Source organism: Elephas maximus, chromosome 4, assembly GCF_024166365.1.
Source record: "Elephas maximus indicus isolate mEleMax1 chromosome 4, mEleMax1 primary haplotype, whole genome shotgun sequence".
Classification (NCBI taxonomy): Eukaryota; Metazoa; Chordata; class Mammalia; order Proboscidea; family Elephantidae; genus Elephas; species Elephas maximus.
Window position 1 is genome coordinate 85,643,757 of NC_064822.1, and position 16,594 is coordinate 85,660,350.

Below are 16,594 nucleotides of genomic sequence, written 5' to 3' on the forward strand. Positions count from 1 at the left end.
CAGGTGATTCTTGAGAACCACTGGGTCTACTAGTGATTCTCAGAATTGGTCCCTAAACAGTAGCATTAGCATCACCTGGGAACTTGTTAGAAATGCACGCTTTTAGCAGGGGTTCAAACTGGACCAAGCTGGTTGGAAGCCCTGCCTCAGAATCAAGCTGCACGAAGGTCTTGTCTCATTATCTGCAACAAGGCCTGGCCTGTTAACAGAAAACTAATATGCTGCACAAACATATTCTAAGGAAACTAAACTTTCAAAATATCAATAAGAAATATTAAATGCAAATAAGAATTATTTATACAAATGCATATGCTATATTAAATGTCATTCAAGCTTATTTTTGTCTGGAGACAGGGCTAGGGTTCCAGCTTTTGGCATTAATGCCCTGTTTCTTGAGTAAATGACTTTATTTCTCTAGGTCTCAGTTTCTTAATCTCTAAAATGAGTAGGGCAGACTCCACGATTGCTTAAGTGGTAGTTTCCTGATTTACCATCTACAGCCCTTCTAGTAATTATTTTATATTGTGCTTACCATACTTTCACTGAATAAGACCTTACAAAAATATGGCCTTTTGTTTGTTTGGCTTCATACTTTATTTCTAATCGTTTGTATTATTTTATCCACAAAAGTAACTATTGTTCACAGGTCACCAAAGTAGTGATAATTACTATGACAGCTTATATTTACCTAAGTGATTAGGTTATGTGCCAGGCACTGTGCTAACCACTTTACATATATTAACTTACTTGTTCCTCACCATAACTCTTTGAGGTCGAAACCATTGTAACTACCATTTCAGACCTGAGGAAACTGAGGCACAGAGTGATTTGTGTAACTTGCCTGGGGTCATAAGGTTTACAAGTGGTGAAGTCGGGATCCGAACCCTACACATTCTAGCCCTGAAGCTCCAGGAGTTTAACTACCACATTCCGCACATCTAGAGCGTCTATGAGGGGGAAGGGTGAAGTGTAGCAGAGTTCATCTGCAAAATGTCCTTGTGGGCCCAAAACTGAACTTGTGCTATTCATTCTTTCAGAAATAAGAATTAAGTCAAAAGGTAGTTTATGACTTACAAACCCAGTATAAGCACTTGTCACTCATATTTTTATCTTCCACGCTTTAGTTTCATCGGTAAATAATATTGACTGTAGAGGGATTAAGTTAAATCTACCTTGGTTCTTTCACTCATTAGGGGAAATGCACAAGTCACAGGAGTCATGGAAGTACTGGTGACTTCCACAGCCCAGTGCTGAGTAGGCACCACTGCATTATAACATGCCTGGAAGTCACTGTCCGGGAACACCACATGTGAAGTCATGTGCCCCAAAACCTAACAGCAGAAAACAGTAACCAGCCAGGACGAAGGAATACCAATTCCACAGGCCAAAGTCTCTAAAACTGGGGTATCTCACGGGAAAGATTAGTCCAAAGGACTAACGGACCACAACTACCACAGCCTCCACCAAACTGTGTCCAACACAACTAGATGGTGCCCTGCTAACACCACCACTGACTGCTCTGAAAGGGATCACAATAGAGGGTCCCAATAGAGCTGGAGAAAAAGGTACAACAAAATTGTAACTCACAAAAAAAAAGAGCAGACTTACTGGTCTGACAGAGACTAGAGAAACCCTGAAAGTATGGTCCCTGGACACCGTTATAGCTCAGTACTGAAGTCACTCCTGAGGTTTACCCTTCGGCCAAAGATGAGACAGACCCATAAAACAAAACAAGACTAAATGGACACACCAGCCCAGGGGCAAGTAAGAGAAGCCAGGAGGGGACAAGAAAGTTGGTAAAAGGGAACCTAAGGTCAAGACGGGGAAAGTGCTGACATGTCGCGGGGTTGGCAACCAATGTCACAAAATAATATGTATACTAATTGGTTAATGAGAAACTAGTCTGCTCTGTAAACCTCCATCTAAAGTAGAATAAAAAATAAGTAAATAAAACTGGCGTGTCTACGTGCTGAGACCATGCAGTAACAACAACAAAAAACCTGTGCGTTTAAACTGTGAACTGCTATGAACTGGAATTCATAATCAGGACAGAAAAAAGATGCTAGCAATCAAGTAAATCCTATATCCCATTCATAAACCAATCTCGAATCTGAAGAACCCTACACTGGCTGCCTTCCTGAAGTTCAGCATTTCAGTGGGCCAAGGCCGGGGAAGGATAGAAAGCAGGTCTGAGTTCTGGAGCCCAGGAGGGTCAGAGACCTTTGAGGGTCAAAGCCACTAGGCTTCTCCCGAGGGCAAGGGCTAGTCTACGTTTTGGCAAGGCCAAAAGGAAATTACTTCAGCGAAGAGGGGACAGTGAGCTCCTCCCGCAGGACAAAGGCACACTTTAGCTCACCACATAGCTTGAGTTTCACGTCCAAGGCCACGGACTTTTATCGACTGCTCTTTCAAAGCAGGGACTGAGAGACGGGAACTGGGAGAGGTAGCGAGAAAAGATGAGAGGAGTTGTTTTGTTTTACTTTTAGGGAAAACAGACATTTTAATCAAAACAACCCATGGAGAACTCAGCGAAGACTTCTTCGCCGGGCCTGTCTCGGGGCTTTTGAATCACTTCCTCCTTTTCTGATGTGTCTCTGAACTTCAGATTAAGAATTTGCTGAGAAAGTCTTGCCTCTCCGGGCGGCTTCCTGCGAGCGAGCCGAGCGCAAGGCGCTGTCCGCGGGCGCAGACCCTGCCCGGCCCGGCCCCTCTCGGGTGGGAGCGGGACGACGCTGGGGGACGAGGAGGGACAAGGATGGATTCGGAGGAGAGACAGGGCGAGCGCTGCCCAGCCCGCGCCCCCGCTTACCCCAGGGTGCTGATGAAGCCGTTGACCGAGCCCTCCGCGTACAGGGACACGATGTCCCCTATGTAGAGGAAGCTAGACATTTTATCAGACATACTGCTTCATGTTCCAGAGTGGATGTCCCTCCTCTTCCCTGCGCCCTTCTCCAGGAGCCGCAGAGGCAGAAGCCGAATTCAGCGCAGGACGGCAGCGGCCGTGAGCGGCGGCGGAGAGCACGGCCGGAGAACCCGGGTGTGGGGCTCAGTCCTGCCGCCGCGCCGGGGAGCCCTGCAGGAGCGAAGCCCGAAATACCGACACCCCACGAAGCGCGCAGCCCGGCCGCGCGGAGAAGCCTCAGCCGCCGCCTCTCCGGCAGGTTTCCTGTTCCTCTCAGAAGTTTTCTCTCCAACACCTTTGCTCCTCCTCCTCCTGCCTCCGCTCCCCCCTCCGCGTCCCCTCCCGGCTCTGCGCCTCACTGCGGTCGTCCCAGCCGCCCGGCGGGACCTGGAGATTGCAGAGCCCCTTCGTCCCCTCGGCGGAATTTTTGGACCAGGTGGTGGTGCCCATTGGGCAAGGGGAAGGAAAGAAGCTCCGAGAGGGGGCGGGCGGCCAATCAGGCAGCGGCGGCCGGGGGCGGAGCTGAGCCGGGGCGGGGTGACTCTGGGGACGCCGGGCCACCCGGGAAGCCGCGGCGGTGGCCAAGCGGGCCGGCGCTGGGACAGAACGCAGGGCGGTGCTGGAGGGGCGGCGGGGCCACGAGCCGGGGAGGGGGCGCTCTACAGCTACTAGGGGTCGCCGGGCCTGGGCTGGGACAGTCCCCGCCCCGGGAAAGCGAGGTACTGTAGGAAGGAGGGTGAGAATTGGCGATGGGGCGGGCGCAAAGGAGGACATGAGCGTGAGATGACTGGAGATGAAAAGGTGGAGCGGGTGTGGGAAGGGGAAGTGTGCAAATGCTGACCGAGGGAGAGAAAGATGTTGAAATAAGAAAAAATAAAAATAATACAAATCAAAAATAAGTGATATGAAGAGAATTAAAAATAATCTCGATTTGGAGCTTGTAGTTTTCCTTTTTGCCAAGTATAGGGCGTTAACGAAACTTGATCCATCAGCAGATACCCAGGTGGACGCAAACTTCCACCGGGTAAGCGTTACTTGGCCCACTCAGCAATCTGTAGCCAGCCTTTGGCCCTGAGGGCTCTGTGGAGCTGAACCTTCTCTTCAGCCCCCAAGGCCGCATGTTTTGCGCCTCCAAATCAAGGTTTAGCCTTCCACCTTCAGGAGCCCACTGTCACAGTCTCGCTGACAGTTCTTGTTTGTTTATATTTAAAGCTGCTGACTCTTAAAACTCCAGCGGTTATAAATGAAACTCAGGCAAGACAGGTTTCGAGCCCTTCTGCCTTTGAAGCCTCGTCGTATAACAGCGTATTAAAAAGCCTTTTTCATACTCTTCTGAAGACGCGGAGGAGCCAAACTCTGTGCGGCGGTTATGACACTTGCCACCCAATCAAAAAATTTCCACCTAAGTAGTCCCCGCGAAGCAAGATTTGCAGAAAGGCGGAGGGACTCCGGACGAGCAGAGGCGCTGAGCCAAATTGTGCAACTGACCAAAATTTTTATTTAATGTTCGAAAATGTCTTCAATCTTACAGTTCAAAGATGAAAATCCACTGACATGAATTTCTCCTTGAGGCTTACATTCAAATAATGGAATATGAAAGAATAATAAGCTTATCACTCAAATGTTTGGGATCGGAAAGCCTGCAGAACAGAAAAAAATAGGGTGTTAGACACAGAATCCAGGAAATGCCAGCACAAAGCCCATCTGTGTTGATATAAATTGAATCTGATCTTTGTCTTATTCCAACTGACAGATCTTCTCTTTACATCTGAGTTCTCTTTTAGAAAGGGTTACAAAGCAACTTCAAAATAGCTGTTACATGATAGAAGCCCTGCCTCCCCCCCAAAAAAGACACATGCTGTTAATGTTGGGAACCTCTAAGACGTTGGACGAATGAGCTACGAAAAAGCTTCAGATGAAATAAAAATAGTAACTCTGGAAATGGAGGTTTCTGTTTATCTAAGGGATCGGTGCACTGCATCCTGTGGTTCCCCATATTGCACAGTCCTGTCGCATGCAGCCAATGGATGCTCAACTCTTATGGGGCAAAGGCATGAACTCTGTTTCCTCTAAGCACAGATTATCCATAGGCAACACATTACAAAATGAGTGGGTGGTTGTTCATGTTAATGAATAAGTACAAACTTCAAGTCATATACCCAGGTCCAATGTCTTTCTTCTTCCTCACCCCACCCCCACCCACCACCCACTGAGGTGTCCACTATACCCTGGGAGCTAGATCTAATCCTTCAGTATTGGCATGGCAATGGTCACCCAACTACCAAAGATTCAGGCTCTCCTTCCATCGCAGTGAAGCCTCCTTAAGGGGGATCTTCACGCCTTAGCTATTATGGCAACTTCATCCTTTCATTTGCTCAGTTCAAAAACCTTGGGATCATTTTTGCCTCCTTTCTTTCTCTCACTCCCCACTCTCAGGCCATCAGCAAATGCTGTCAGTTCTATCTTCAAACTAGCAACCAAATCCAACTATTTCTCAACACTTCTCCAACTCTGATCCTGTCTATGTTATCTCTCTTCTGGATTACAGAATACTCCTCACTGGTCTCTCTGTTTACACCATGTCCTCTATGATCTGTTTGCAACCAAGAAGCCAGGCTGTTGCTGTTAAATGGAAGGTAATAGTGCAAAACACTACAACAGCTTCCCATCTCAGAGTAAATTCTAAACTCATTACTATGGCCTGCAAAATCCTATATGATCTGCCCCCTGCATCACCCTATAGTACTGTTGCACTGGTTCACATATGTGAACGGCACTCCCAGCAGTCTGCAGTACACACCTGCACAATCACTCTGGGCAGCAACAAGCCAGGTCTAGCGCACTATCACCTTGACAACCACCTCTCTGATCTCATCTCCTACCCCCTTGCGTCTACGCTCTTTATTATGACCACCCTGGCCTTGCTCACCCTCGTGTATGCCAACCTGCTCCTTGTTGAGGACACGTCATTTGTTGTTCCCTCTCCAGGCATACTCTTCCCACAAATATCTGCAAGCCTCACTCCCACTCCTCCTTTGGGTCTCTGTTCCAATGTCACGTTATCAGAATAGTCCTCCTCTGACCAACCTGTATAAAATACCATCCCCAGCCCCATTTACTCTCTATCCTCTATTTAATTTTTTTTCTTAGAATTTATTGTCACATAATATTTTATACATTTCTTTGCTTATTTATTGTCCTGTCTCCTCCCACTCCTCTTTGATGGCAATTTGTCTGTTTACTTCTTTATCCCCCTACTGTAGAATGGTTCTTGGCACAAGGTAAACAATTAAGAAATATATACTAAATGAGTGAAAATAAAAACTACCCAGCCAGTTCAGTTACCTTTACCAAGCCATAAGAATCTCTGAGAAGCTTGCTGCCTCTCAGAGTAGCCATGCTTGAACTGGGGAGCAGGTCCATCCTAATCTCAGATTCCAAAACTTTTTTGAGGTTCTATCATTGTCCTCTTTTTGAAGTTAATCCTGGGGCAGAGACCCATACTTAACCTTAACCCTAATTCTAACCCATTCCACCCTACATGCCAACATGTTTCATTAACCTCCCTGGGATTTAGCTAAATCCCAGACAAAAGGAGAAAAGAGGAAAGAGGGAAATCCTGATTAAAACTGAAGTGACAGAGAAAACCTGAAGCTATTGAGTTTATTCATAACTGACTAGATTGTTTGCCATCAGTAGAACTGAGCACTTAAAACAAATTAATTATCAAAGCATAGTCTGGCTACATACCATATACAAAAATTAACTCAATATGGATCAAAAACCTAAATATAAGAGCTAAAACTAGAAAACAGAAAAAAAATAGGGGTAAATCTTCATAACTTTGGCTTTGGCAATTGTTTCTTAGATATGACACAGCAACAAAAGAAAAAGTAGATAAATTGGACCTCATCAAAACTAAAAACTTCTGTGCTTCAAGAACACTATCAAGAAAGTTAAAAGACAATTAATAGAATGGGAGAAGATATTTGCAAACCATATATTGGATAAGGGTCTAGTATGCAGAAAATATAAAGAACTCTTACAACTCAACAATAAAAAGACAAATAACCTAATTGAAATATGAGCAAAGGATCTGAAGAGGCATATCTCCAAAGAAGATATATAAATGGCTGGTAGGCACATGAAAAGATGCTCAACATCATTAGTCATCAGGCAAAGGTAAATAAAAACCACAATGAAATACCACTTCATACCCACTAGGGTGGCTATAATCAAAAAGAGATAATAAGAAGTGTGGTGAGGATGTGAAGAAATTGGAACCATCATGCACCACTGTTGGGAATGTAAACTAGTGCAGTCTGGAAGTTCCTAAAAAATTTAAACATACACTTAACATTTGACACAGCAATTCCACTTTTAAGTACGTACCAAAGAGAAATGAAAACATGTGTTCACAGAAAAACTTGTACACGAATGTCCACAGCTGCTCTATTCATAATAGCCCAAAGTGAAAATAATTGAAAAGTCCATCAGCTGATGAATGGATGAACAAAATGTGGTGTATACACAACAAAAAACAAACTCGTTGCCGTCAAATCAATTCCAACTTACAGTAACCCCACAGGACAGAGTAGAACTGCCCCATAGAGTTTCCAAGGCTGTAAATCTTTATAGAAGCAGACTGCCACATCTTTCTCCTGCGGAGCAGCTGGTGGATTCTAACTGCTGACTTACCGACCTTTCAATTAGCAACTGAGTGCTTAATCATTGTGCTACCAGGGTTCCCCTATATCCACACAATGGAATATTATTTGGCATAAAAAGAAATGAAGTCTGATACATGGTACATGTGGATAAAACTTTGGGGAAAAAAAATGCTATGTGAAAGAAGCCAGGCACAAAAGACCACACGTAATATGATTCTACTTATACAAAATGTCCTAAAGATGGAAATTCGTTGAAACAGAAAGTAGATTAATGGTTGCCTAAAAAAAAATTTTTTTTTTTAGAAAGGTCAGAAGGAGCCCTGGTGGTACAGTGCTCAGGTGCTAGCCATAAGATTGGCAGTTCAAACTCACCACCACTCCACGGTAGAAAGATGTGGCAGTCAGCTTCCATAAAGATCACAGCCTTAGAAACTCTTACAGGGCAGTTCTACTCTGTCCTATAGTGTCGCTATGAGTCAGAATTGATTCAACAGCAAAGGGTATGGTTTCGTTTGCTTTAGGGCTGGAGTTGGGGGGAATGGAGGGTTGAGGGATGATAGCTAAAGGATACGGGGAGCCTTTTGGGGGTGACAAAAATGTTCTAAAATTGATTATGGTGATAGTTGCACAACTCTGAATATACTAAAAACTATTGAATTTTACTTTGAGTATATTCCACCTGAATTTAGAAACCAACTCAAGAATAGATTTGACTCACTGAACACTAATGAATGAAGGCCATGAAGGACATCACACATGAAGAAACCAAGAGGCCATTAACAAGACAGGAAAGAAAGTAAAGATCAAAATGCATGTCAGAAGGGACTGAAGCTTGCTCTTGAATGTAAAGTAGCTAAAGCAAAAGGAAGAAATGGTGACGTAAAAGAGCTAAACAGAAGATTCTGAAGGGTGGCTTGAAGAAGACAAAGTAAAGTATTATGATGAAATATGCAAAGACCTAGAGTTAGAAAACCAAAAGAGAAGAACATGCTCAGCATTTCTCAACCTCAAAGAACTGAAGAGAAAATTCAAGCCTCGAGTTGCAATATTGAAGGATTCTACGGGGAAAATATTAAACAATGCAGGAAGTGTCAAAAGAAGATGGAAGGCATACACGGAGTCACTGTACCAAAAGAATTGGTTGACATTCAACTATTTCAGGAGGTGGCATGTGATCAAGAATGGATGGTACTGAAGGAAGAAGTCCAAGAAGCACTGAAGGCATTGGTGAAAAACAAGGCTCCAGGAATTGATGGAATACCAAGTGAGATGTTTCAACAAACAGATGCAGTGCTGGAAGCACTCACTTGTCTATGCCAAGAAATCTGGAAGACAGCTACCTGGCCAGCCGACTGGAAGAGATCCATATTTGTGTCCATTCAAAAGAAAGGTGATCCAACAGAATGCAGAAACTATCAAACAGTGTCATTAATATCACATACAAGTAAAATTTTGCTGAAGATCATTCAAAAGCAGCTGCAGCAGTACATCAACAGGGAACTGCCATAAATTCAAGCTGGATTCAGAAGAGGACTTGAACAAGAGATGTCATTGCTGATATAAGATGGATCTTGGCTGAAAACAGAGAATACCAGAAAGAGGTTTACCTGTGTTTTATTGACTATGCAAAGGCATTCAACTCCGTGGATCATAACAAATTATGGATAACATTGCAAAGAATGGGAATTCCAGAACACTTAATTGTACTCATGAGGAACCTATACATAGATCAAGAGGCAGTCATTCAAACAGAACAAGGGGATACTTCAAGGTTTAAAGTTAGGAAAGGTGTGTGTCAGGGTTGTATCCTTTCACCATACTTAATCTGTATGCCGAGCAAATAATCTGAGAAACTGGGCTATACGAAGAAGAACGGGCATCAGGATTGGAGGTAGGCTCATTAACAAACTGCGTTATGCAGATGACACAACCTTGCTTGCTGAAAGTGAAGAGGACTTGAAGCACTTACTGATGAAGATCAAAGACCACGGCCTTTACTATGGATTATGTCTCAACACAAAGAAAACAAAAATCCTTACAACTGGACCAATAAGCAATCTGATAAACAGAGAAAAGATTGAAGTTGTCAAGGATTTCGTTTTACTTGGACCTATAATCAAAGTCCGCAGAAGCAGCAGTCAAGAAATCAAACCACGCATTGCGTTGGGCAAATATGCTGCAAAAGATTGCTTTAAAGTGTTAAAAAGCAAAGATGTCATTTTAAGGACTAAGGTGCACCTGACCCAAGCCTTGGTGTTTTCAATTGCCTTATTATATGCATGGGAAAGCTGGACAATGAATAAGGAAAACCAAAGAAGAATTGACGCCTTTGAATTATGGTGTTGGCGAAGAATACTGAATATACCATGGGCTGCGAAAAGAATGAACAAATCTGTCTTGGAAGAAATACAACCAGACTGTTCCTTAGAAGCAAGGATGGCAAGACTTAGTCTCACATACTTTGGACATGTTATCAGGATGGACCAGTCCCTGGAGAAGGACATCATGATTGGTAAAGTAGAGGGTGAGCAAATAAGAGAAAGACCCTCAATGAGATAGATTGACACAGTGGCTGCAACAATGGGCTCAAGCATAACAACAATTGTGAGGGTGGCACAGGACCGGGTAGTGTTTTGTTCTGTTGTACACAGGGTTACTATTAGTAGGAACCATCTTGATGGCACCTAACAATAACATTGAATTGTACACTTTAAATGGGTGAATAGTGTGGTTATCTCAGTAAAGCTGTTACCAAAAAAAAGGCATCAATGAGAAAAATATAATCTGGAGCCGAGAAGACAAAGGGGAACAGAAAGCGAGTTTAAAAGAAACTGGCTCAAGTATTCTTCAAATTTACACCTGCGGCTCAGTGTCTTTTTTTTTTTTTTGACTTTTACCTCTATGTTTTCTCGTCCCACCTGATAATTTCTTCTTTGGGCAACAGAAGGCTCATATCTAGCTTCCTGGACTAGAGAAAAGGTGTTAGGATAGAACTTAAAATAATTCAATAAAGCTCTAAGTGAGGTAGAAACACATAACTTCATTCTTCACTAATCATCTCACTGACTATACAAGCTCTAAAATGCCCCGTCCTCCAATAAAAATAACCTTTTTCATCAAATAGCATCACCAGCCTCTTAAGAATGCAGATACAAAAAGATCCATTTTTATTCCTTTCTCCATCTATTTCTTCCTTTCTATTATCTCAAATTGAGCTCCGGTGGTAAAGTGGTTAAGAGCCACGGCTGCTAACCAAAAGGTCTGCAGTTTCGAATCTACCACCCACTCCCTGGAAACCCTGTGGAGCAGTTCTACTCTGTCCTATAGGGTCACTATGAGTCAGAATCAACTCGACAGCAATGGTCCTTTTTTTTTTTTTTTAATCTCAAATACTCCTCTTCTTTACCAACCCCATTATCATTGCTTCTGTCCTATACTGTCGTCCACTCACTGGTCTCTGCCCTTCTAGACTCCCCTGCTTGCTACCCTATGGCAAGCCAGAGTTCTCTCCTCAAAAAGCTGATCTGATTGAAGTTGTTCAAATCTACAACGGCACTCCTGCTGATAAGAAGCCCTGGTGGCTTAAAGGTTAATTGCTCAGCTGCTAATAGAAAGACTAGTAGTTCGAACCCACCCAGCAGCTCTGAAGGAGAAAGACCTCATGATCCGCTTCTGTAAAGGTTACAGCCAAGAAAACCCTATGGTGCAGTTCTATCCTGTCACAAGGGGTCGCTATGAGTCAGAATAAACTCAGCATGTTGCAACAACAACCTGTGGATGTGAACATTAGATGTTGTGAACTTCAGTTCATCTAAATTGATTTCAAGGAGTCTACAGTACTGATCATATGAGACACTTCACCAAAATCTTGTTCACTATGTCCTAGCACTCCGTGTTGTTCATGATCCTGTCTCCATCTACTTTTTCAACTTTAGTTTCTACTCTTCCACACCCGTATCCTCATGAAAAAACAATTTCCACATTTAAGTCTGGCACTTCTAGTCTCCATGTCTTGGAGTATGTTGTTACCTCTACCAGACATTCCTCTTTCTCCTTCCCTTTTCCCAGCTCTGCTTGTTCAAGCTCCACTTCCCCAGTGAAGCCTCCCAGATATTGCCAAGACAAAGTTCTCCTCCTGAATCCCCAAAGCCAGGCCAGCCTGTTCCTAATATTTGCAGGGGCCCAAAGCAAGGGAGATAGGAGTCCCTCGTAACATGGTCTAGATATTAAAGTATGCTTAATGAGTAAATAATGGTTAAAGATAGTTCAGGAAGAGTTGGTGCACACTCACAAGTTCTATCCACAGCCCCTGCAAGCATATATCCCTTGGCCACTCCTTGGCCACCCCCGCACGCACTAGTAGACAGTCCACCCTCGGGACGAGAGCTAAGAGACCACTTAGACGTGGAATTCTGAGGTCTCAGATGTGCAGAACACAGAAGAGAAGGAGAGGAATTTCAGGCTCCTGGTGGACATGCCACCTAGGGCCACAGTGCGGTGCTCTAAACTCAGAGCCCAAGGTAGGAGTGCAGTTGCCTGCATCTAAGGGCACAGTCCTTTTAAGGTACCTCTCAACAATTTCCACTTGCCTTCTTGTTATTTCTGTACATTTTGAGCCTTATCGAACTAGAAGCATCTTCAGAATGAGATCAGTGTCTAATTCACGTTTTATCCATCATGAGGCCTAGCAGTACCTATTTGAGTCTTCAGTAAATGTTTGATAGATAAATGTAATCAGTAAATAATCCAGAATTTTGGAATGGTTAAATACTTTTATAACCTCCAATGTGACCCTATAGGACTGAGTAGAACTAACCCATAGGATTTTGAAGGAGCAGCTGGTGGATTTGAGCTGCCAACCTCTTGGCTAGCAGGCAAATGCTTAGCCACTGGGCCACCAAGGCTTCATGATAATAACAATAAGTGTTATAAACATCAGATCAACCAAATGGCATTCAAAGAGTCCCCTGTGCTGAGACAAAGAGTTATTTCATCAAAAGCCCCAGTCACCATGCCCTAAAAAATCCAAAGGGAACAGTAATAAAAGGAGGAAAGTAGAATGTTTGAAATGTTTACTCTCAACGGATTGTATAATGGATTGAATTGTATCCCCCCAAAACATGTGTCAACTTGGTTAGGTCATGTGTAGTTGTCCTACATTTTGTCATTTTCCTATGTGTTATAAATCATCATCTCTGCCTATGGTTAAAAAGAATTTAGGTGGGATTATAACACCCTTACTTTTTTTTAACACCCTTACTAAGCTCACAGCCCTTATCCAGTGTAAACAGGGTTTCCCTAGGGTTTGGCCTGCACCACCTTTTATCTTACAAGAGATAAAAGGAAAGGGAAACAAGCAGAGAGTTGGGGACTTCATACCACCAAGACAGCAGTACCAGAAGCAGAGGTTCCTGTGCTGAGATGATCCCAGACCAAAGGAAGACTGATGACAAGTACCTTCCTCCAGAGCCGACAGAGCGAGAAAGCCTACCTCTGGAGCCAGCACCCTGAATTCAGACTTCTAGCCTACTAGACTGTGAGAGAATAAACTTCTCTTTGTTAAAGCCATCCACTTGTGGTATTTCTGTTAAAGCGGCACTAAATGACTAAGACAGATTAAATATGTTAAAAAATGAAGTTCCAGGAGGCAGAGCCAAGATGGCGGAATACGCAGATGCTTCCATCGAGCCCTCTTTAAAACAAAGACCCGAAAAAACAAGTGAAATGAGTATAGTTGTGACAAGCTGGGAGCCCTGAGCAACAAAGGCAAGCTTAGACAACAAACTGAGGGGCAGGGGGAGGAAGAGGCCGTTCAGAAGTGGAGAGGAGTTCCTGAACCCCAATCGCGGGGAGCCCTCAGGCACTATTCCTGGAGCAGTAGTGGTGGCAGCGGGCTGGTACGAGCAATCGGCCGCAGTTTCCTCAGGGAGAAGCAGCCGGCCGCACAGCGCACTCACACCTCGAACGGCACACTCCTAGCAAAAGCTAAATACTTGCATATATTTTACTGCACCCTCCCCACCCCCAACCCAGCTTCAGCGGCTGAATCCCTAGGCCTGAGATAAACCCTGGTGAGCACCTAGAGCCAACCTCCTGGCCTTGGGGAAGGGAAAAAAAAAAATTGCAACTGAGGGGAAAAGATAATTTGCTAGCTCCCTTAAGCAGGGGAGCTCAGGACAGAAGCGGCTCCTGTCCAGGCATAAGCCATCTGTGGACCTCAAGCACCTTTCCCTTCTGCATGGATATGTGCAGGCCTATTTTGGGAGACTAGGCCCTTGTTGGCAAATTCCAACCATTTCAGCTGTGCGGTGGAGTGGTGGGCATTAGACATTTGACATTGCTTTTCCTATTAAACAAAGTCCTCACCTACCCACATCAGGGACCTAAGGACTGGTAGCTCCACTCAGGTCACCCAGCCACCTGCGACAGGGGTCCAAAGATAACTGGTACCTCCCAGTCCTTACAACCAAAAACTTTGGGTGCCCATGGTCCCTCTGCATTACCCAACCACCAGCATGCTCTAGGGAAAAGAGATGCCTTTTCCTCAGAGACACTTTGGGGTCGGTTCTCAGCCCCCTGCCTTGTTCAGAGCGTGACCCCCTGCTGCAATCAGAAACCTGTATATACGCCAATAACCCCTGCCCCTCTAAGACTGTAGGACAGCCTGTACCATGCACTTCATATCAGCTACCTGGAAACCTGAGCTGAATTCATACAAGAAAACTGAATGGACTCCTAGACTGATATACCTGATAACACCTCTAGCCAGCTGGGGACAGGATGTCAGAGCCCAAAGCCAAAAATAATGAAGCTAGCTCACTCAAGCAACCCATAGGGGTATACCAAAGCAAAACAAAGCAAGCAGCTACGACACAGTAAGCAAGCATAAACCAATACAATAACTTCTAGATGGCTCAGAAAAAACAGTCAATATCAAGTCACATAAAGAAACAGACCATGATCACTTCAACAGGCTCTCAAAACACAGAATCCAGGGATCTTCTAGATGAAAGTGCATTCCTGGAATTACCAGATGCAGAATACAAAAGTTTAATATACAGAACCCTTCAAGACATCAGGAAGGAAATGAGGCAATACGCAGAACAAGACCAGGAACACACAGATAAAGCAACTGAAGAAATTAGAAAGATTATTTAGGAACATAATGAAAACTTTAATAAGCTGGAAAAATCCATAGACAGACAGCAATCAGAAATTCAAAAGATTAACAATAAAATTACAGAATTAGATAACTCAACAGAAAGTCAGAGGAGCAGAATTGAGCAAGCAGAAGCTAGAATTTCTGAACTCGAAGATAAATCACTTGGCTCTAATACATTTGAAGAAAAATCAGATAAAAGAATTTTAAAAAATGAAGAAACCTTAAGAATCATGTGGGGCTCTATCAAGAGAAATAACCTATGAGTGATTGGAGTACCATAACAGGGAGAGATAATAGAAAACACAGAGAAAATTGTTGAAGATTTCTTGGCAGAAAACTTCCCTGATATTGTGAAAGATGGAGAAGATAACTCTCCAAGATGCTCATTGAACTCCACATAAGGTAGATCTTAAAAGAAAGTCACCAAGACATATTATAATCAAGCTTGCTAAAACAAAAGATAAAGAGACAATTATAAGAGTAGCGAGGGATAAACGAAAAGTCACCTGCAAAGGACAGCCAAAAAGAATAAGCTCGGACTACTCAGCAGAAAACACGCAGGCAAGAAGGCAATGGGATGACATATTTAAAAAACTGAAGGAAAAAAATGGCCTGCCAAGAATCATATACCCATCAAAACTGTCTCTTAAATATGAAGGTGAAATGAAGACATTTCCAGATAAACACAAGTTGAGGGAATTCGTGAAAACCAAATCAAAACTACAAGAAATATTAAAGGGAGTTTTTGGTTAGAAAATCAATAATATCAGGTATCTACCCAAGACTAGAACACTGGGCAGAGCAACCAGAAGTCAACCCAGAGAGGGAAATCCAAAAAAACAAAGAAAGATATAAAAAAAAAAAAAAAAGCCCAAAACAGGGTAACGGTGATGTTATTATATAAAAGAAGACAACATTAAAATAATAAATAGGGACTAAGAAATGTAATCATATACCTTCCATATGGAGAGGAAGATACGGCAATACAAAGAAATAAAAGTTAGTGTTAAATTTAGAAAAATAGGGGTAAATAATAAGTTAACTACAAAGGAGACAAACTATCCTACTCATCAAAATAAAATACAAGGGAAAAATGCTGACTCAGCAGAAACGAAATCAACAATAACAAATATGAGGAAAGGACAATATATAAAGAAAATCTATTCAGCACATAAAATCAAGTGGGAAAAAGAAACTGTCAACACACAAAAAAAGACGTCTGAATGATAGCACTGAATTCATAGCTATCCATAATTACCCCGAGTGTAAATGGACTAAATGCACCAATAAAGAGACAGTGGGTGGCAGAATGGATTAAAAAACAAGATCCATCTATATGATGCCTACAAGAGACACATCTTAGAGACACAAACAAACTAAAACTCAAAGGATGGAAAAAATATATCAAGCAAACAGCAATCAAAAAAGAGCAGGAGTGGCAATATTAATTTCTGACAAAATTAAATCCATTTAAAGTTAAATCCGTCAGAAAGAATAAGGAAGGACACTATATAATGATTAAAGGGACAATACACCAAGAATATATAAACATATTAAATATTTATGCACCCAATGACAGGGCTGTAAGATACATAAAACAAACTTTATCAGCATTGAAAAGTGAGATAGACAGCTCCACAATAATAGTAGGAGACTTCAACACACCGCTTTCGGTGAAGGACAGGACATCCAGAAAGAAGCTCAATAAAGACACAGAAGATCTAAATGCCGCAATCAACCAACTCAACCTCGTAGACATATACAGAACACATCATCCAACAGCAACCAACTATACTTTCTTTCCAAGTGCACATGGAACATTCTCTAGAATAGACCACATATTAGGTCATAAAGCAAGCC

The 16,594-nt window shown here is 43.0% G+C and overlaps 1 protein-coding gene across 1 annotated transcript in view; it reads right to left on the reverse strand.

Moving 5' to 3' along the window:
• The window catches only part of ITPR2 (inositol 1,4,5-trisphosphate receptor type 2), a 523,041-nt gene extending 520,140 nt beyond the window's left edge, over positions 1-2,901 (reverse strand). The window contains exon 1 of the mRNA XM_049882682.1: positions 2,810-2,901. Coding sequence (XP_049738639.1) covers positions 2,810-2,901 — 92 coding nt within the window. The remainder of the gene's footprint in view (positions 1-2,809) is intronic.
• Between the last annotated feature and the right edge of the window lie 13,693 nt (positions 2,902-16,594).